The sequence below is a fragment of the Juglans regia genome, chromosome 16, assembly GCF_001411555.2.
Source record: "Juglans regia cultivar Chandler chromosome 16, Walnut 2.0, whole genome shotgun sequence".
Classification (NCBI taxonomy): Eukaryota; Viridiplantae; Streptophyta; class Magnoliopsida; order Fagales; family Juglandaceae; genus Juglans; species Juglans regia.
The window spans coordinates 3524307-3546868 of record NC_049916.1 but is presented as its reverse complement, the minus strand read 5'-3'; the positions used below and the strand labels follow the sequence as shown (position 1 = coordinate 3546868).

The 22562-nt window shown below is 34.3% G+C and overlaps 2 protein-coding genes across 2 annotated transcripts; one reads left to right on the top strand and one right to left on the bottom strand.

Moving 5' to 3' along the window:
* Positions 1-422: 422 nt before the first annotated feature.
* LOC109012448 (serine hydroxymethyltransferase 7-like) lies at positions 423-7627 on the top strand. The gene is made up of 4 exons (XM_018994085.2): positions 423-1719; positions 2925-3330; positions 6300-6401; positions 6986-7627. The coding sequence occupies exons 1-4, from the start codon at positions 709-711 to the stop codon at positions 7207-7209; spliced, it is 1743 nt and encodes a 580-aa protein (XP_018849630.2). The 5' UTR covers positions 423-708; the 3' UTR covers positions 7210-7627.
* A 1324-nt stretch (positions 7628-8951) lies between these two features.
* On the bottom strand, positions 8952-10838 carry LOC109012449. The gene is made up of 2 exons (XM_018994086.2): positions 10105-10838; positions 8952-9994 (listed from the first exon to the last, which is right to left on the bottom strand). The coding sequence occupies exons 1-2, from the start codon at positions 10459-10461 to the stop codon at positions 9374-9376; spliced, it is 978 nt and encodes a 325-aa protein (XP_018849631.1). The 5' UTR covers positions 10462-10838; the 3' UTR covers positions 8952-9373.
* Between the last annotated feature and the right edge of the window lie 11724 nt (positions 10839-22562).

Sequence of the window (22562 nt, the reverse complement as noted above, 5' to 3'; positions counted from 1 at the left end):
AATTATTTTTATTATAAAATAAATTTAATATATTATATAAAATCACATTAATTTATAAATTTATTTTCAATCTCTTTTCGGCAAATAAAATTATGTTTTGTTATTTGACAAATGAGCGGAGAAAGAAAGAAAAGATAGAAATTTAAAACCAAGGAAAAATACATTTTGCAAGGTTTACAAGTACGACGAATACGGTCTTTTTACTTTTTTTTTTTATTATTATTTTTAGAACAAATAGTCATATGGCCCACTTTTCGGACAGAGAAGAGCAAGACGGCCGTGATTTCCACACAATCCACGAATGAACCTGGACGTCATTTAGTCCAGGTGGACCGAAACGCCCTTTCCCGGAAGGAAATAAAAGACCCTCTATTCCTCGTCCACGTTTGCGTCTACCGGTTATTCCCAGTCACCTAACCGCTCACAAATAAAGACGCCCCTACGGCTCCCAACAATTTTCAGAGCCTGGCACGTCTTTCCCTCCTCCTCCTCCTCCTCCTCCTCCCTAGCTCCCCGGAACTTCCATGGAAGCCTCTGTTTTAGCTGCAACCTCTCATAGTTCTTCATTCCGTTACTTCCACTGCACCTTCTCCAGGCGCTGTTGTCGCTGTTTCTGTTACTTCTACACTTTTCCTTAGGAGCGGACTTGAGATTATTCCCATCTTTCCTCGCGCAAATCTGGTAATTTCTGTCTTTTCTTAAGGTTTTATGGATTTACCAAATGCTCATCCCGGTCTCTCTCTGTGGCTCGATTCACATGCATCGCCGGTGTCTAGAGACTCTAAGGTTGACAGCCCGATTTCGCTTCGTATCGATTCGAGGTGTTGCACTTTGCCGAATTCGGCCCAATCCGTTCCGTTGCAGTTGATCGAGATTAAAGAAGAGAAAAATGATCTCGAGAATGGCGAGGACCTTAGCGAAGATGAGAAATTCAGCATTCTTGGACACTCTGTGTGTTTGAAGAGGCCGAGAGATGGGCAATCATTGCTCTGCACTAACCCTCCGAAGCGTGTCGCAATTGAACAGGGGCTCGAGTCAAGGCGAACCGCTGTGCGGGCCTGGGGAAACCAGCCGCTTCGGGTGGCTGACCCGGAGGTCCACGAGATAATGGAGAAGGAGAGGCAGAGACAGTTCAAAGGAATCGAATTGATCGCTTCAGAGAATTTCGTCTGCAGGGCTGTAATGGAAGCTCTGGGAAGCCATTTGACCAACAAGTACTCGGAGGGAATGCCCGGAGCGAGGTACCATACAGGCAATCAGCATATTGATCAGATTGAAGTGCTCTGTTGCGAGCGCGCATTGGCAGCGTTTGATCTCGACCCTGAGAACTGGGGTGTGAATGTTCAGCCATACTCTTGTACCTCTGCAAATTTCGCGGTTTACACTGGTCTTTTGCTTCCGAATGATCGGATTATGGGTTTGGACTTGCCATCCGGAGGGCATTTGAGTCACGGGTACTATGCTACTAGCGGGAAGAAGGTCTCCGCTGCTTCGATATTTTTTGAGAGTCTCCCTTATAAAGTGAACCCACAAACGGGTTACATTGATTACGAAAAGCTTGAGGAGAAGGCGCTTGATTTTCGCCCCAGGATACTTATTTGTGGTGGGAGTTCGTACCCGAGGGAGTGGGACTACGCAAGGTTTAGGCAGATTGCAGATAAATGTGGAGCGGTGTTGATGTGTGACATGGCTCATATTAGCGGTCTTGTGGCAGCTAAGGTTTAAACTTCTTCTGGTCGTTTTATGCTTGATTTGGAAATGTAGAATTTAATTTAATGTTGATTTAACCTTTTGATGCTTGAATTTTTTGTTTCGGTGCATTTGAATTTAATTTTTGCAGTATTTTCTTACTCTAAATACAATGTCTTGTGGATCATATGAGCTAGCTTTGATTTAGCTACCTTGTTTGTACAAAGCGATGGTGTTCCTTGTGGTTTGAGGGCATATGCCATGAGTTTCCCGGTTTTCATAGGAGTGGTGCAGTCCAGAGCCCTCATAGTTGTTTGTCGGATTGTGAATATTGAAGTGATAGAATGAACCCAGCTCATCGAATTAGCTTTTGTTACAAGCAATTAATCCATTTATGTTATCATGTTTTGACCTCGACTTCTTCTGCTAGAACAACTGTTAAATTATATACTGTCGTATAGTTAACATACGTATATTTAAGAACCTCCTAGTGGTTCACCTCCTTAGATATGATGCGTGTGTGTGTGTGTTGGGGCGTTGTTGGGGAAGGGTCTATGAATGTTCATAAAGCCTCGTAAATATATTGTTAGGTTACTAATAGATCAGAACTATTTATATAAATCAATAAACAGTATAGATACACATCTTCAGATCTGCTGAATGGGTTCGAGTTAGTGGACTTAAATGACATGGCATTATTACTTGATTTGAATTGTGCATAGCCGTGAATTATTGTCAAAAGTTGGTGCTAGCTAGCCAATAAGATGCGCTACCCATCAAGGGAGCTTAAACTGATGTTTCTATGTGCCAGCCGTTAACTGTCATTCCTTGCATACTATACTTAGCATTCTTTGCGAAGGATCGGTGCTGCTTCCACTGCCTTCGATGGAAAGAGTAGGTTCTGCATTGTAGACAGTACAACAAATACACTAGTTTTTCTTGGAAAAAATTTCTGATTTTATCAGGTCTCACTTTGTTTTCTCTTTTATGTGAATCAATCTGTTTAATGTCTTAAATTGTTACAAAGTTGTACCAATACAAGTGATGGATGAAGTTCCATCAAAATTGATTGGCCACTGCTATAGATATGTGTGTGTGTGCGTGTGTGTAATGGTGAGTTTAATTGATCTTCTTTGGAATCTATCATGGAGTTTGTGCATTTTCTTCTTCCAATCAGTATATCTATCAAAATGAATCCAAATTTCTTACTCAAGTTTGTCCATTGTCAACCACAGGAATGTGCAAGTCCATTTGAGTACTGTGACATTGTTACCTCAACAACTCACAAAAGTCTCCGGGGTCCAAGGGGAGGTTTTGTTTTTTACAGGAGAGGTACAAAATCAAGGAAACATAGCTTTAACCTTAATCATGGAGACGGTAATACTCATTATGATTTTGAGGACAGGTTAAACTTTGCTGTGTTTCCATTGTTACAAGGGGGTCCTCACAATAATCACATTGCTGCTCTTGCCATAGCTTTAAAACAAGTAGCTACTTTGGAGTATAAAGCCTATATGCAACAGGTGAAGAAAAACGCTCAGGCACTAGCATCTGCTTTGTTGAGAAGAAAATGCCGGCTGGTGACTGGGGGTACCGACAATCATTTGTTGCTTTGGGATCTGACTGCTTTAGGCTTAACAGGTATTCTGATTTGAACTACTCAATTTTCAACCCCTTCCTAAAAAAAAGATTGTAGAATAGATTGGAAAGGATAAACTTCCTGTGTTTCCCTCTTACTTTTTAGACTTCTTATTGCTTGACTTTGGTACTGCATTTAGTGGTGCCCATCTTCACTTTATGAGTATAACTTCACTAAAATTGTCTTTCAGTAACTTTATTTTCTTGTCTTTGTTTATGCCAATTAGTTTCTTTCTTGGCATCAAGCTATCATGAAGTTTTTGGTTTCTGGTATATAAATAAGCAAAGTTAGTTATGAATATGGACTGGGAGTATCGTCTCACAGGCTGGGCTATAATCAAACCGATTTGAGCCGACTAGGTTGCTCAAGCTCAGTTAGCTTATTTGGTTGTTTGAACTTGGCTTGAACTCGAATTAAGCTTGAATAACCTTGTTTGAACTTGGCTTGCTAAATATTAATTACATAGCTTGAGCTTGATTTTATATTTTTTTGAAAAAAAATAGGTTTTTTCTTTTAATTGATGTAACAAATTTAAGATTTTATAAAAAAATTCTAGTCATTTAACTATTTAACCAAATAGTTTGGATAAAAAATGGAGAATTTTTTTTATAATATAAATTTACTTCATAGTTTTTAAATTAAAAAAAATTAATGAATGAGACAAACGCAACAGATTAAACCATTCAATATATATATATATATATATATATTTATTAGTATATGGATAATAGAATAAGCCAGAAGTTCTAGTTGCATAATATATTATTATTAAATATAAATTATGATATACATTACTAGATATTATATTTCCAAATGTATTATTAAGCATACGACATAAGTATATTTTTTCAGTTTATAGCTAATGCACATTTATTACAGCATAGGGATAGAATAATATGCAACTATAAGTTATAGTTATAACTCACAATATGTTATATCATTTGTACAAAATAATAGGATCTGTTGTTTGGTCAGGTTGTTTTGAGAACCACATTATATATTAATTTAATTATATGATTCCCTTGATTGAAGAGAAATACTATCATCAACTTAGGTCATGTACTATATATACAAGCTATAGTTAATCGTTTAAAGTCAAATCAGTTTATAATTATAACAATATGCTATAGTAATTCCTGTACATGACCTTTGGTTATAATAAAGTTAGTTACATGAGTAAATGTGTATATATGTAAGCTATACATATATAAGATAAAAAAGATATAATCTAAATAAAAAATGACAAATAAAACATATATATATTATGTTTGTATAAAACCCGATTAACTAAATTTTTTTTTTGATAAGTATGATTAACTAAATTCATAAATTAACTTGTATTAAAACATAAAATAACTCGATATATTATATGACTTGCAATAAATATAACTTGATGAATTTAAAACATAAATAACTTGAGGAATTTAATAATTAACCCTTAGGGGTTGGCTCAAGTGGTAAAGGCCTTGGGCTTGGGGGTATGCTCCCCCTAGGTCTAAGGTTCAAATCCCCTTGGGTGCAAACAATCTCTAGGGGCCATCGGATTGGGGAATTTTTCCCTTGAATTACCCGAGGTGCATTTGTGGGAAACTCCTTGCTGAGGGCCTATGCACGCTCGGGATTAGTTGGGATGCTGTTCCTGGACACCCGGTGCCAATAAAAAAAAAAATATAGACTAAAAATACACAACTATAGATATATATATATATATATATATATATATTAACATATATAACCAATTACGTGAAATATATTTCGTAAAAAAGTTTTACGAAATATCCTATGCACGCTTTAGGAACATAACTATGTATATTATAAAAGGAAACTATTAATAAATTAATAGTACATAATTAAATATATAAAATTTAGCTAACATGTATTACATATAACACATACATTACAAGCTTTAAAACTAGCCAAGTCGAGCATATGTGAGTTTGGCTTGTTTAATATTTGAGCCGATATTAGTGTTTATGGACAACTCATTTATTAAAGAATAATTCTATTTGAATGCCTTTACACCACAAATCATCCACGTGACATAATTTGATTTGAAAGATAAATTTTAAAATTTGAATCTTACAAATCAAATTATGCCATGGTGCGTGGTGTAAAGGCCTTCAAATGAACCAAGTGTAGACGAGTCAAGCTTGAGCTGTTCATGAGCGACTTGTTTATATTCACAGCCCTATGAGTCACAGGCATACATGCATTTGCTGTTATACATCTCAAGACCAAATTTGCCACAGTTACTTTTGACTTACTTTTTGACCTTTTTGTGGGTAACTACTTATAGTTTTAAGACAAGTGCTTCTTGTTGCTCCTTTGTCGGTGAAAAGAAGTGTAATCTTGGTCCTTTAATCATTGAAGAAGGAGATGAAAATGATTATTTCAAAGACCAAAACATGTGTATCAGAGTACATTAATTGTGAATATTTGATTAATGGTGCATCAACAGGAAATGTGCCGTGGTTTGATATTGATTTCTAAAGCTCTATAGCAATCAGTGTGTAGTATTGATGCCATTTATGTTAGGTTGGCTGCCTATGAAATTCAGAAGTTTCTAGTAGCCTAGGATCCAGAAGTTTTTAAGTCCCAGCTGCATTTTCTACAGGCTCTGGTGTATGTTTTTGTAAACATCCTTGTCTGAAATCTGAAGATTGGTCACGCACCTGTAGGAAAAGTATAGGTTTTGTAGAAATATTGCCAATATGTGAGAAGTTTCGCTGTCATGACTGTGCTACCAGCAAGTCGTGAATAGGGAATACTTTTTTCTTGACTAGTGTAGAAAGTGGAAAAAAGTCAACAAGCAAAGGAAAAGTTTCAATATCTTGTAGGGACACATTTTCTACCTTTTTACTTTTAGGTACAATTTAATTGTTAGCTTTTTTACTTCTAGGTAAAAATCTGTAAACTACCTCCCTAAATTTGCACCATGTGTTCTGAACTGTTACTCATATTTGTTTCCTAGGGAAAAACTATGAGAAGGTCTGTGAGATGTGCCTAATCACTCTCAAAAAAAGTGCTATATTTGGTGATAATGGTGCTCTTTCACCTGGAGGAGTAAGAATTGGTGAGTAATTTTTCCCTATTGCATTTACAAGTAGGGTCAGAAAAGCTGTTCTGCATGATTGTTCCACGCATTTTTGTTTTTCATATGAGCATTATCTACTTCAATTGTGGTTGAGCTGTAGCGTAAATGCCATTGCCTTCCCTTGTAAGAAAAAGGGGGTGGTGGAGGGTGAAGTTGTGATTTCAAGACCCATGATTCATGTGTAACTTTCCAATGAAGGAAAAAAAATGTTCTGTTGTTTAATTTCAACCTGTAACTGATCTGCAAAATTGCTGTACAAACAGTTTCCCAGTTTTCCAATTTGTATTGTAATCTTTTTTCAAATGGTGCAAAGGAAGAATGCTTTGTCAACTTGCTTCTCCCTCTATGGGTGTCCCTAGGAAGTAATTTTAAAGCTTTCCATAATTTCATATTATCTCACCATTTTCTTAATTCTAACGTGGCAAATGACACAAGTATATTAATCTACAGACTTCATTTCTTTACTACAGGCTCTAAATAATACATTTATTTGAACTTCACAAGCCGAAGATTAACTTCAACTGTTTTATTTTTTTATTTTTTCTTTCGACATTCTTATTCAGGTTCTCCTGCCATGACATCAAGAGGTTGTTTAGAGGCTGATTTTGAGAAAATTGCAGAGTTTCTTCTTAGGGCAGCTCAGATTACAAGCATCATGCAGAGGGAACATGGAAAATCACAGAGGGATTTTCTGAAGGGTCTTCAGAACAATAAAGATATTATTGAGCTCCGAGAATGTGTTGAGACATTTGCTTCCCAATTTGCAGTGCCAGGATTTGACACTTAAAAATGTTAAAGAGGCAGCCTGCCTGCATCTGTAACAGCATCATCTTGCTCCTGTGGCTTACCAACACTTACAATTTACATGGTAACCCGTCCATTTTTCTTCCATGCCCTCCTGTAAATTACGCCCAAAACAAAAGTCACCATTCAGATTATGTTGCCCAAAAAGTTTACGAGCATCGCTCAGAAAGTCCTCGACTGACATATTTTTTATGATTTGTAAAATTTACACCAAAATAGTCGTCCTTTTATTTTCTGATTTATTTGTGAAGACATCATAGATATCTCCAAGTTGTGGTGGTCTGCAGCCAACGCTGTTTATCGTATACATATGTAATTACAAAGATGGGGTAGATTTGGATAGTTGCTGACTTGCTGTTCCAAACGAGTTATGCTTGTGAATGGTTGCATTTGATATTGCTCTTGATTGTGTCTGCAATTCAGATTGTTTTGGTTATAGGTGTCCACTGAAGCTGTTTTACTTCCAGTACCGATAGCTGTAATAGGTCATGATGTAGAAACTCTAAACCATTTCACCCTGGTTGATTTTGCTACTCACCTTGAAACCATCTGCAGCTATCCATGGTTTGTTTGTATCTTATGCTTGTTGAGTTTTGTCAATTCAATCGAGAACCTTGGTAAAAAGCAAAGGCTGAAAACTCTATAATTCTTTTGCAGTGGTCTATCTTTCTTTTGTTCTTTTAAAGAGTATCAAAATCATGGCCTCTGGTGATAGTTGTAAAAACATGTTATGCTGTTTTAAGGGTAGTGGCTACCCCATTGGTTTTTTGGGTACAGAGCTATCTGCTACCTGAATTTCTGGCATCCGGCATGTTGTCCTTTGTTCTCTTTTTCAGTTTTAAGTTTACTCATTTGTTTTTGTCTTTATCCTTGTGTCTGTCACCATTAGATTAGATTAGATTATTCTTTTGTTGTTTACCCAATACACTCAAATGGAACCCCTTGGGGGAGGCAAGGCATGAATTTCCGGCAAGGTACAAAAAGCATGAGATACGGTTTGAACTGAGAAAGTGACCACTGAAATTTCCTGTTCAATATTATTTTATGTTATAGACCCCAGAAAAAAAAAAGGGAAGAAAAAATTGGCTGCAGAATAAAACTTTTCTCAAAGGAGAGAAAAAGAGAGAGGGACCCTGATTTTGTTTTAGAAGAGACATGTCAGAAGGAAGAGGAAGCTTTCATCATCGACTCCATTGCTTTCAAAAGAGAACCGAATCAGACAAAAGCTTCCCGAGAGCAAAAGAAGCTGCTGCTTTTGATATTAAAGCAGCCAAGGAATCTCACAGTCACCCCTACGATCAGTCCTTAACCCATCCTTTTCATCATTCTCTCAACACCTAGAATCATTACTCATTTACTATAACAACTATAGAAGAGACCAGTACTACCTACCTATGAAATCAAAACAACAGGAAGTTCACCTTTTTTTTATTATTATTATTATTTAAAAAAAAAAACAACATAAAATAACAATGCAAACATAAAAAATAATAAGAAGCTTCTATTCTTTCTTTTAACCCAATTTTAAATAGGAGATAGATGAGGAGGCCAGGTGTTGGTGTTTTGAAGAAGTAAAGAAACTTGGCCCCGCCATGAAAACCAGACCTTTTATTATTATTATTATTATTATTATTATTATTATTACTGTGCTTGATTTTCACTTCTTGGATTCTCATTTTAAAGTCGTCTTCTCTTAAAAGACTTGGAAATTTATGCATTCCAATTCAAGAAGCTTTTCCTCTCTTTGGGTGGATTGTTGAAAAGAAGAAGAAGCCATCCCCAAAGCTTCAAGTTTCACTAGGAAGAGCAAAACCCACAAGAGGAGGAGAAGAACCCAAAAAGATAAAAACAAAATTAAAAAAAAAAAAAAAAAAAAAAAAAGAACAAAAGAGGCCTGAGAGGAGAGAAAAGGCTTCAAGGTACAACAACCACTCTCCCCCACCCTCCCTCCAAAAAGGAAAAACAAAATCTGATTCCCTTGCTTCTAATTGCAAATATTCATGATGATCATCATCATCTTCCTCTTCTTTCTTCTTTTCCGTTTAATTTTTGGGTTTTCCATCCATCCATCCATCCATAGGACCATAAGTCCACGAGATTCCATATTGCTTTATTCTACAGTAATCTCTCTCTCTCTCTCTCTCTCTCTACCTATGGCTGCAAAAGTCCAAAAGCTTCTTCCTGCCTTCAACAATTTCATCAAAGAAATCATCGAGCTGCCCAACAATGTTGTCAGCACCAGATCTCAACACCCCAAAACACCCTCTCAAGTTCTCCACTCTCTCCCTTATCCCGACCTCTGTTTCCCACTCCACCCCCTGCGACCTCGACGACGAACCTCCCCTCCTCTCCAATTCCCCTCTCAGCTCCTCCATCGCCACCTTCGATCTCCTGAACTCGTACAGCAGAATCCCCGGCCTCCCTCCCATCTGGTTTATTTCTGCCGCCACCCTCTGCTGCAGCCTCCCCGTCGATATCATCAGCCCCGACCCGAAGAACAAGCATCCCTCGTACCCTCCCCGCAGAGAATTCGACTCCGGCCAGCAGTACACCAATCCGCACAGCAAGATCATTAGCAGCAGCGAGCTCACGTTCCTCATTGCGTACAGAACTCCCCTGAAGCCGTTGAACCCGTTCAGCTTCGACTCGATGGACACCTTCTCGTCGAACCGCAGCGACAGCGGCTGGATTCTTGTTTCCAGTAAGGCTCTGTTCTCCTCCTCCAATCCCAGAGCTTCTCGGCGACACCCGGAGATTGTGCGAATGACCTGTTCAAAGAACTCAATCGAATAAGAAAATGAAAATTTCGTTCATCTTCAAAACGAAACAAAACCAAACTAAAATAAATCCAAAAAAGATTGGCGATTTTGCGATGGACCTGGCGAGAGAGTTGCGAGCTTAGATGACGATGATTGTCGAGGGAAGAAGTTATGTTGAGGCCTGCAGAGTAGTAGTTTTCCATGCCAGATATGCCAGACTTGAGGACATGGCAGACATCCCAGAGCTTGGAGCTCTCGTCCATGTACTCATCGAGCCACTTCTCACCCACAGGCAAATGGAGCTTCTGGACGAGAAGGGTGAGCTGGGTGTGGAAGGATCGGAGAAGTGAAAGTACCCGTTGGAGGAATTGGATTGACATGAAGTTGTTGGAGAGGTAGACGTGCTCGAGATCATCTATTCCACGCGTAAGAAAGGAGTAGAATCCATTGACAGAGTTGGTAGAAGAAGGATCCATTTATGGTGGGGAAAGAGAGAGTTTCAAGGGATGAAAGAAAAGGGAAAGGAAGGATGTTAGAAGAAGTGGGTAGAGAAAGAAAAAAGGTTACAAAGAGAGAGGTATATAAATTGTGAAAAAGGAAGCATGAGGAGAAGAAAGAATTGGAAATGAAGGAGGGAATATCTTAGAAGCAGCAGCAGCAGCTCAGCTCAGCTCAGGTTTCTAAGGTTGAAAGGGATGGTTGGGAGCAATGATGGCTGTTTCCTACACAGGGGAAAGGATGATTGGTAATATGCCATTTTCATTGTTTAATGGTGTGATATAAACAGTGCCATTCTTTTTTGTAAAAATAATCCTTCCTCCTTACTTAATACTCTAATGTTTTGAGATCTCTGTTCATTATAACATAGTATATGATTAGAGTAGTATATGAGAATACAGGTGTCCTGATTGAAAAACAACACTACTTCTCTTAAAAAAATATATATATTATCTGTTTACTGTATAATCTTCAAGAAGTGTATCAACAGATATAGACTTATCTCAAATGGAAGCTTGTCTTATCAACCGACAAAGACTTCCTAATATAGTAGAATTATTGTTGCTAAATTCTTTTAACAGACTCCCTCAAACTCAAGGAGATCTAAAGAGCGATGAAAAGCTAAAAACCAATTATACACTAAGGGTTTAGTTAAAAAAGTGTATGCAATTTTATCCTTTATGAGATAAGAAATGAACATAAACTTGTTTGAAGCAACGCAAACAAAATGATTATCAATTGCAATATGTTTAGTGCAAGATTCAAAGATGATAGGATTGCTAATAAATAGGTGTTTTCATACCAAAGGACAAAAGATCTTGAGTTTCATGTTAAGAGTGAGTTATTGTATTTGACTTATTGGCACTCTAAGCAATTAAACTTGGACAAAAAATAAAAAATAAAATAATAAAGACACTATCCCTAAGTGGACTCCTAACCATCATCAGAGCACCCAGTCCAAAACAATTCATGTAAGTAAAGCCCTATTAAATAAAAAAGAATAAAAAAATTCTAACGCCCCATTTAGATTAAGAAGTGATCTCAATTCATCATTATAATTTTTTTAAATTTTTATATAAAATATAATAAATAATTCAAAATTTTCAAATCTCAGAACAATAATAATATTAAAAAATAATATTCTAATAATATTTTATTCAACTCATCTAAAACTATCTCATCTCATCTTAAACCAAAACAATGAGCGCTCTTCCAATTTCTTCCTTGCTTCTGCTGCTTCTAATTCTTCCCATTTCAATAGATTTACCACTCATGCTCTTGATGTGAGTGCTCTTTGGCTTCTTCTTCACTTCACTCTCTTTCTTCATCGAGCAACTGACTTTGCTCTTTTAACTCCCCCTACTTTCTATTGAAATTTGTGGGTTTTGTTCTTCCTAGATATTTCTTGCTTTGTTGATTTTTTCAATAAGGGAAGGACTTGGAATCATGAGGTTCCTTGTATATATGTGTATACTATGCTTATTAAGTCTTTTTAGGCCACATTTTGTTCTTTATTTTATCCCTTCTTTTTATGTCTAAATGGATATGTTCTTCCTCATCTTTGGCCCTGTACATTGAATAAGACTTAACCAAGTAGTTGTATCCAATTTTAATTTTATAAAACTCGACATGAAAGACGTATAAAGAGTGTGCTCTCTACATCAACTTGTAAATAAGTTTCTAAATAAAAAAAGATACGTGATTGTTATCTATTTCGATATGAATAATTCTACTGATCATTCCTACATACTATACATCATATTTATTTATTTATTTATTTTTATTTTTCTTATAATAAGTATATGGTATATGAATGATAAGTAGAACAACTCAATTAGTTTAACAATAATAAAATAAAATAAATAATAATAATAATAAATAATTTTAAAATATATAAAATGTGTTGTATTTCCGAATGATTAGTAGCATCTCTCATAATAATCGTTTTAATTTAAAATAACAATGGGTTATTGCTAATGCAACTGGGTACGTTTGGATAGTGAGAAGTGTTGAGAAGTGTTGAGAATGTTTGTGAATAGTAGTGAAAAAATAATGAAAAAGTAATAATAAAATATTAAATAGTAGTAAAAAATAAGTAAAAAGTAATGAATAGTAAAAAAATAAGTAAAAAGTAATAATAAAATAAAGAATAGTAGTGAGAGTAACATTGTTTTAAACTTTAGTCGAGTTGCTCGTGGGATTTTGGAGAATGGGACATCTAAAGAGTATGTTGGTCTTTTAAGATTTGGTTGGGAAGTGAATCGAAGATACAACAAAAGCATAGCATTATTTTAGGGCATTGATCCGGGCGCCTCATTGATTTTTCCACAGCACCTTACCTTCTTATTATAAGTTGCCCATTGTCCAACGTTATGCCCATGCTTCTATTAAAATAAAAAATTAACCTTGCTTTTCTATCTCTCAATTCCAAAACTTCAATTAGATAATTTAATTTGAAGAGAAATACACTTATCATAGAAATTATTCAACATTTAATATTATATGTGTGAGGTCAATCCACACGTGCATTTAATTAATATTGTATTTCTTATTTTTAGAATTAGATGATTCAATTTTCGGACATAAAATGAGACAGCCCAAGTTGTAAGCTGAAACATGCATTTTGCACAGTGCATTGAAGACGCATTTCATCTTGTATTAAGGAAAGGAAAATACTATAGTCACAAAGGGATTACACAAAAATAATCTCACACACAGATGTGACTTAATGTAATTCGTCAAATTTTAAAATTAATTTTATTGTAAAGTAGATCTAATAGATTATATAAAGTCACGTCAGTTTGTGATATTACTTTTATGTAACCCTTTTGTGGGTGTAGTAGCACTCGAAAGAAAATTAGTATGGCAGGTCATATGATCTCTTCATGATGCACCAAGTGTTGCATTCCTTGATGGATGAAATGGTCCCCAGCATGCATAAGATTGTGACAAGTCTTTGTGTACTCCATTTAAGATAATCTATAGAGATGATAAGTTAAAAAGATTTCTTTCAAGATTCTGGTGAGTTTCACTGTTCAGTGATTTCCTGTTATGTTTGACAAGCATGACTGCAGATATACACAACTTTCTGCATTTTCATTGCGCATTCATGTAATTCAATATTGCTTACATGATACAAGTCAAGAGTTCAAAACTCCCTCGTCTGAAAACTTCTGCAGGATCATTTTAGAATTTGATATGAGATAGAGGGTTAGAAATCAAACCTAAATCACTGATCTTTGGGTAGAAATCAAAATGTTCTCTGATTTACCTAAGATTAGACTTGTGAATGGCTTTGGATGATGATTAGTTTAAATGGTCATTGACTTGGCTTTCATACAAAGTCTCCATCCCAATATCGTACCAAGTTTTTCTTTCCGAGTCATGTGGATGGTGTGTGGTTTAGAGGCCAGAGCATCTTAATATAGGGTTATTATTTATTTTTATACAAAGTCTCCATCCCAATCTTATACCAAGTTTTTCTCCCCCACTTTGAAATTATGAAATCCTGGAACAGTTCAAATTTATTTAATCTAATAGCAAGAGATGTAACTTGTATAAATATCCTAAGCTGAGTGATTGAGATAATATATACAATGGCATGTCATTACCAGACATATAATAGTTAGAATAACATGTGATCTCCTGCCCATTGTTTTCCAATATTGACACATATATAGTAGTTGAGTTTGAAAGGAAGCCTTCTTTATGCCTCTTTTTTCTTTCTCTTTTTTTGAATTATTGTGTTTGTTTGTTTGTTGCAATTGAATTATGAGTAATATTACATACAGTCGTAGAGTGTGCAAGCACCGTACAGTCGCTTTGAAAAAGAATGAGGTTAAGTACTATTAAAAAAATTAATTTCTTTTCACGTGAATCTTATATTTATTCATTTTTTTCAAAGTGATTGTACGACGTTTACGCATTCACGACTGCAACTATCATTTCTCTTGAATTAGATCCTAAGAATTATATATTTTAATTTTGCCTACAAAACTGTGGTAACTCTGGATATATGTGTGTTTATATGCATGCACATTATTTGCTTATCTATGGTAAATATTATTCAAAGAAAAGAAACAAAAGGCTTTGGCTCAAATTGTATAGAAACATGATGACCCACTCAAAAGGGTTACAAAAACTGAAAATAGAGTGTACACAAAAATGGCTGGCTGCCCTTATGTGGGTCCAATTAATGTTGGTATGTGATCAGTAAAAGAAGTGGACGGCTAGATTTGGTCGACAACATCAACATCACTTTCATCCATCATGATATCATGACCCTATACATACAGTCTTTGTAGGAGAATGTTTCATTTTCTTCTTAATGGTCACAGATCATGCAGTATACAACTGCATATATGCATGCATGGATGCTCGATGATCCAGAGCCTCCAAACACATGAAAATGATATGAAAGAACTATATATATTATGCGTAAGCTTCTCAAGTTGGTTATGGTATTAATTTCGAATTAAATTGGGGCAACCAGGCCAGGGGACCAGTACTGACACTCATTTTCATTTTTCACGGTTGTATGACTATAAGTTGTTGAACATAGATTTTGCTTATATTTTCAGCTTGCTTACTTCACATCTCTAGAAGGAAAGGATTTAATAACTCATCAAGATGCCTACTTTACAAATATTCCTATTATCATGAGAATTAAAAAGTAGAAATGAAGATATATTTAGAGAGTTTGTTATCAGATGAGTGATGTCCATGAAAAGTAGCTAGTTAAAGTAAGAGAAATTAATTCTTTAGTTAAATTTTAGCCACAATTAGCCACTTTACTACCAATGCTCATAGAGTTGTAAGCATATTGTTCATTACAAAAAAAGAACATTTATGACGAGTTATTTATAAAATTAATAATTATTTGTATTAAGATTATACTCATTTTGATAGAAAATGATCATTTTCATAGAAAAAACTAGTCACAAATAAACTTTTTTTTTATAGTAGAAATTTCATCTAGTTGCATAAATTTTGGGTTTTTTTTTTTTTTGTTGAGAAATTTCTATTTTTTTTCACGATATCGTAAGGGTGTCAAATCTTGTTAACGGGTCATGTTCATGTCGTATCAAGACATATATATTATACTATATAGGTCAATCCTAACCCGACTTGTTAAACTTATCGTATCCAAATTTGAAATCCTAACATGACCTATTAATATAATGGGTCATGTCGTGTCAACCTGTTTTGACTAATTTATGTAAATGAGTTGAACAAATCCGAAATTAACCCATTTGACCTAATTAAATTTAGCATAATTTTATATAAATGTTACAATCACAATATCTATAAAAAAAAGTATAAAACAAACTACAAGTCTACAATTACAATCCAAGCAATAAAAATATCGAAATTAAAATCCTGATAATTTTATTTTTAAGTATAAGGATATAATTGTAATTTTAACTTTCTTAACGGGTCATAACGGGTTGACCCATTATCAACCTGTTAAGTAATCGTGCCTTAATGAGTCAACTCATTTTGACTCGAACTTATTAAGACTAAACTCTAATCCGCTTTTATCATATCGTGTTCGTGTTGGATTAACAGATTGTGTCACATATTACCACCCCTACAACTGGTCTCATTCCATACTCTATTAATAAAACTGATAATTAGTATATTAAAATATCCTCATTCCATACTCTATCAATAAAACTGATAATTAGTATATTAAAACATCAAGTTTGAGGAACTTACATCTATTGTGATCGGGTTTGAGAATTACGATAACTGTGTACTGAAATGTCCCATTTTCGATCAACATTAACATTTAGATTTAATGGATGATATAAATTGTAAAAAAGAAAAAAAAAGGTGACAATTTGAGATGTAAATATTAATAATTAATTTTGATAGTTTAGAATATAAAAAAAAATGGTAATAATATGGAGTACCAAACGTACGTAATTTCCAGCAAGCTTATTTCAACCAAGAAATATGCATGCATGCGACTGATCACAATGCTGAAGACCACACTAACAATTAGTAAATAAAATCCATTTTAGTTGAAAATTAAATAGTTGCAAAAACTGGTATCATTGTACGTCTTTCTCGAAGGAAAGGTGACAAAGGCGCAATTAAACCACTGTACGTACTTCTGTTTGGACAAAAGAAAAAAGAAAGAAAATTAAAGTTCGTTAAAAGTGTCGCGTACCTATATATGCACATTATATGACAGGTGGCGAGCATATATAAAACTAAACAACTGGATGATAATCATATTCTCAACCTTCTAATTAAAGTAGATTTTTTTTTTTAGTCAGTCGGGCTGTCCAAACTCAAATAACAGCTCTCTAATAATAGTCATTCGTGTAAGTCTTTTAATTTACATGTCATGCACCTGTCTACACCTGATAAAAAATTCACAGACCTTTCCAATCTTCTTTGGTGCCCTCTTCGTCTTCTATGAAAGGACCCTCATCAAATCTAGAGCTCAACTTTGTCGAGCCGCGACGGAGCTTGACCCTGTCGAGCCGTGAAGAACTACTGATCAACAAGCAGTTACACCCCATTTGACCAAATCTCTCGAAGAAGATGCTTCCAATCCATAAACCAATTTGCATTCAACCTCAAAGAAATACCAAATAAAATCGCAACAATCATTTGGAATATTACAAGATATCAAGAAACTAAAAAATAGAAAAAAACAATCTTATTTTTGAGATCTCAAATCCTCCCTATCGAATATAAATTCTTCGTAATTATTCCTCCTCTCCTTCACCCAACCGCCAGCTTTTGTTCCTTTCGACCAACAAATTCACATGCAATACTCCTGTAAAAAGAAAGAACAAAAAAATATGAAAGCCTAATAAATGAAGACTTCCAAAGGCTCTGCTTCCTTTGACCAAAAATACTTTAGAATTTATCTCTTAGCATTGAACCATCTATTTTGGTTTAAAAATGGAAGAAAATCTCAATGCAAATCTCACACATGAGAAATAGAGTGCGTAAGTACTGTACAATACTTTTTTTAAAAAAATAAATAAATTTGAAATTTACATAAAAATAATTATTATTTTAATAATAAACCTCACTCTTTTTAAAAATGATTGTGCGATTCTTACGCACTTCCCGACTGTATTTAACATTACTCTAAATATATATATTCTAGTGTGCATGATGTATGTGTATATTTTCTCATCATGGAAAAACTTCATTTCAATGATATGGTCGGCTGGTCTAAAGTTTGTGGAGGGTCATACTGTTGCTTATGACCTGATAATTTTACATTAAAGTTTCCTTGCACAGATCGTTGAACATCAACATATATGATTCAAGCAATCATTCGTTTTTTTTTATGAATTTTTTTAATTACCGAGAAGCCAATGGAATCCCTCGATGGTGTGTGTGTATACACACACTCACACACTATATTAAGAGTAATAATTTATTCAAGTACTAAATAAATAAGTCTTGTGTAGATTTTTTTGTAAAATAATAGACTCCATTATGAAAAAGTATTAAAAATCATTTTCTTTTTTAGTGGGACCTACATTTTTACAAAGAGAATGTGCGAGACTTATTTACTTAGGACTTATACCTAATATTACTTTTATACGAGTTCTTCTTGATATTATATATTATGTATAATAGGTTAAAATATTGGTCTGCAAAATGATACCAAATAATTAGTTATAAATGACTAGGATTCTCTTTCATTTGAAGAAGTTGGGGAGGAAAAACTATAATATTTTTTTTAGACTTCTTTTAAAACTGAATAGGACTTAGGAGTTGGAAAATATCCTATAAAGATAGGCCATAAATGATCAAAATAAATAAAGTTTTTTTTTTCTTTGCAAGAAGGGGAGGTGGGGGCGACAACATATCAATCATCACTGAGCGTGATCATATGAACTCCTCTTTGTTGTAGAATATTTAGTTTGAGCCATAACCATTGTCCCAAGAGTGAGCCCATCACCACAACACTTCCAAAGTATCCAAATGATCAAAAGCCCATTTCATGGCCCAAAGGTCAGGCTTTACCACTGCAAATGGTTTCAACTTATGTCCTAACTCAAACTTTTGACTTCGAAGGCATGAAATACTAGTTCGTACCAACTGGGCTACCACCTTGATAGTTCAAAATAGATAAAGTTATGTTATGTGCTACACTCATTATGCTGACTTCACGTTATTCATCAACTATTAGCATTAGATGGGATGAAGGAAAAACATCACTTTAACTCGTTTTCTCAAGTTTTCATGGTATCTTAAATATTTAAGGCCATACGTCAAGCGTATATATAACACATATATCACCATCTTTGAAATATTCCCTCTTCTTTCATGGATTTACGAAGCATAAAGTTTTCATTTAGTTCACTTCTAAGATATATATGTACTTAATTCCCATTAATGGTAGTGTTATAATTGATCACTTGGCCCATTGAATTATGAAGGGTAAAAAATTTATAATTTATGTGATGAATAGTAGATAAGAAAATATTGATGAACTTTTTTAATACTCATAATCTTTTGTGTTAAATTTAAATGGGTGGTAAGATTCATAGTTTATCAGATGATCAACTCATTAAAAATGCATTATTTTGATTAATCATACCTCCCAATTATTAATAGAAAGATTAACATCACACCAATCACCCACTAATTGTAGAATATATATCCCATCTTAATCCTTCCACCACAAATTATTTTCCCCGTTATTTTTTTCCTTAATGAATAATGATATTCATACAATTATTTTTAAACTAATTTCACAGTCAATCAATGTGATAATGTCACTTCATAAAAAAAATATTAAATTTTTTCATTTGAATTTTACGTGAATACCCTCTATTTAAAACAGACTTATAAAAGAGTTGTAAAAAGGTTATGCATGTGTGTTGTTAACGTCGTATTTCACACACTTTTGAGTCAAGCTCCAATAACTCAGATCTTCAAAAAGGTACCTTGCATAGAGAAGAATAAAATGCGACTTTGAGAGGACAGCCTTGAGACTGGAGAGCCTCTCATGCCAAAATCAGTAAATGCTCTTAGAGTGTAGTAAATAAGTAAGAATGTCTAAGATTCAGAGAGAGTTTTCTCGTACTTGGAATCAGCTATTTATACTATAGGTCTGAAAAGCATATTACGCATGCTTTCATTAAGTCCGGGTTCTCTGTACTGTTCATTTTGTCAGAACCTTTAAATGTAGTACGACACTGCGACGGCGTCATTAATGTGGCATGTTGTTCAAGTGGCGGAGCTATTAATGCGGCGTGGTTCTCCAACCTTCTCTTCTTAGTCTGTTTTTCTCTTGGTTCATTCATATTTTCTTTGTTAGTAGATCAACGGCCTTTCTTATGTCACGTATGCCATGTGGGCGAACACTTGATGACTGGACACTACCCGAGGGTCTTTAGATTGATGAGTCACATCCCCTATAGCATCATTCATCTTACAGGTCATGTACATAAGATTCTCCTGGTGGGTCAGGTTCATGGCTTTCCATCCTGGGCCGGACTTAATTTAGCCTTTTGGGCCTTGAGGGAAAATCTCCTACACGTTTCTTTCTCATAATCTACCGAATCACAAGTGCTCGAGAGAAAAAGGGATAAAAAGAGTGCAAAAGGGTCAACCAATTATCATATCCTTTTATGAAAACCAATGAGCATATCTTTTGAGTCCATATGTATGGGGTCTATGCAAGCTCTAGCTATAACCCCATTAACTTGGCCTCTTTGACTAAAAATATTGATGGTGAAAGGCAAGAAGATGGATTGTTTTGCTTTTTGCCTTTTGGTTCAACAAGGTAGCTAGCAATACCCGGATTTCATCCCACATTAATAAGAAATGATATTTATAGTTTTGAAGTGTGTAATCTCTACGTATTCATTTAAAAAAAATTAATAAATTGAGACCCACATAAAAATATTATTTTTTTAATAGTGACCCTCACTTTTTTTAAAGAGAGTATACGGAGACTACATACTCAAACTGTATATAATATAATTACCCTACATTAATATATACATAGAGAGAGAGAGAGAGAGAGGCCAGTGCCATTTAGCCCCTTTCTCCTCCCCACATGAAACCAACAACTAAAATGTTCATAGTAATGTAAAAACAGTAGTGCTAGTGCTTGTAGGTGGGCATTAGATGCCGATGGATGTGATATATAAAGGGAATATCCTTTGCTAGAAGTCCTTGAAGTCCTTTTTCATGATTAGGATTTTGATCTAAAACTTTTGTGTGTATATATTCGGTTTAGGGTTTGAGGCATTATTACCTCACCCATATATGCATGTTTCGTTAGTGGGATTTACAATATTATGCCATATCTCAACAATATATATATAGTATTGGGTTTGCTTAATTGCTATCTGGTCATATGTGTGTATGTGTATATATATATATATATGTATATGGTGCATTAGGCTTGTGGAGAATCTGCAGATCATGAGATGCCTAGCTAGCTATTGCTACCAATATTTTATGAAATTTTGACAAATGACAAGTTATTTGATCCTGACCATGAGCCTTGCCCAACTCACACTACTACTCAAACATCTCCAACTAACCTGTCTCTTTCAACTCATTTTGTAGGTCAAGAATCAAGATTGATCCTTTAAAGGTAATCATGTGAATAATATTATATATATATATATATATATATATATATATATATATGTATGTATGTATGTGCAATGATTTTATAAAGGGGACTTGCATAAGTTTCTATGCATACATGAAGAGCAAATTGCAAGTGCCTGGTACGCATGCATATGTCCCTCTTTCATCATGACATGTTGAGTTGTCATGTAAGTTTTTTTTTTTTTTCTTTTGGGTTCTTTATATATATATTTACAAGCATCCTTGTGCATTGTATATATATACCTACAGTCATTAATAATTTTTTTAAAAATGATTTAATTTCGTGAAGTTCTATATATGGACGCGACTTTTAGGGAAAAAAATATTGTTAATTTTCCTGCAAAAAGTTGATAATTTTTCGTAAAATTCCCGTAGAAAAAATCAAGATATATATATATATATATTTTTTTTTTTGAGAAAATTAATCTGAAAGGAAAAACAAACTACTTAAACTGCTAGATTTATGAAAACTGGCTTCCTCACTCAACTGTGGGAGCTTGGGATGTATTTATAGATGAATATTACAGAATATTTGTTACAGCAGATCATATATTATCCAATTGTTACAACAAAAATGATCCCTAAATGATGCTAGGTGATCTTATCTTTATCCTTTGGTTTTGACTTGACAACTGAATCTTGTTGAGTTTGATCTGCAGAGGTATTTTCTTCAAGAGTGTTTGACTTGTCTGATGTTTATCTGTTGCTGGTTCAGTATAAACTAAGGTTGTGTTTGGATGTTGAAGTGAGTTGAGTTGAGTTGAGTTGAGTTGAGATGATAAAATATTATTAGAATATTATTTTGAAATTTGAAAAAGTTAAATTATTTATTATATTTTATGTTGAAATTTGAAAAAGTTGTAATGATGAGTTGAGATGAGTTGAGAGGAGTTTGACAACCAAACGAAGCCTCACAATATAATTTTTTTCATCAATCATTATTCACTATCTCATATTTTACATCTTATAAAAAATATTATTTTATAAAAAAATTATAAATAAAATATAAAAATAAATAATAATTGATACATAGCATTTTTTAAAATATTATGATGATCATCGTGATACATGGCATGGGATTCGAGCTAACCTCAGATTGCCTGCCCGTTCATGCTATTGGGGCCTATCGTAAAATATAAGAAAGTGGGCTTTTTTTTTTTTTTTTTTGAAAAGCGAAAGTGGGCTTTTGTTCTCGAACGAATCACAAGTTCACAACAAACTAACAGCTTAATGCTTAAAATAAATAAATAAACAAACACTTTACCCTCTAATTATCTATTCCCATGCAAATTCACCACCAAATAATTAAATCTGCATGTTGAATTACTTTGCATATCATACACCAAAGTATGAAACGAATTGCACCTAAGCAATGTCTATGATCAGTTTAAACCAATGCTTATAGCTAATTATTTATGAGTAACGATACATGTACGACTTATTTTAAAATTTTTTATATAATAAT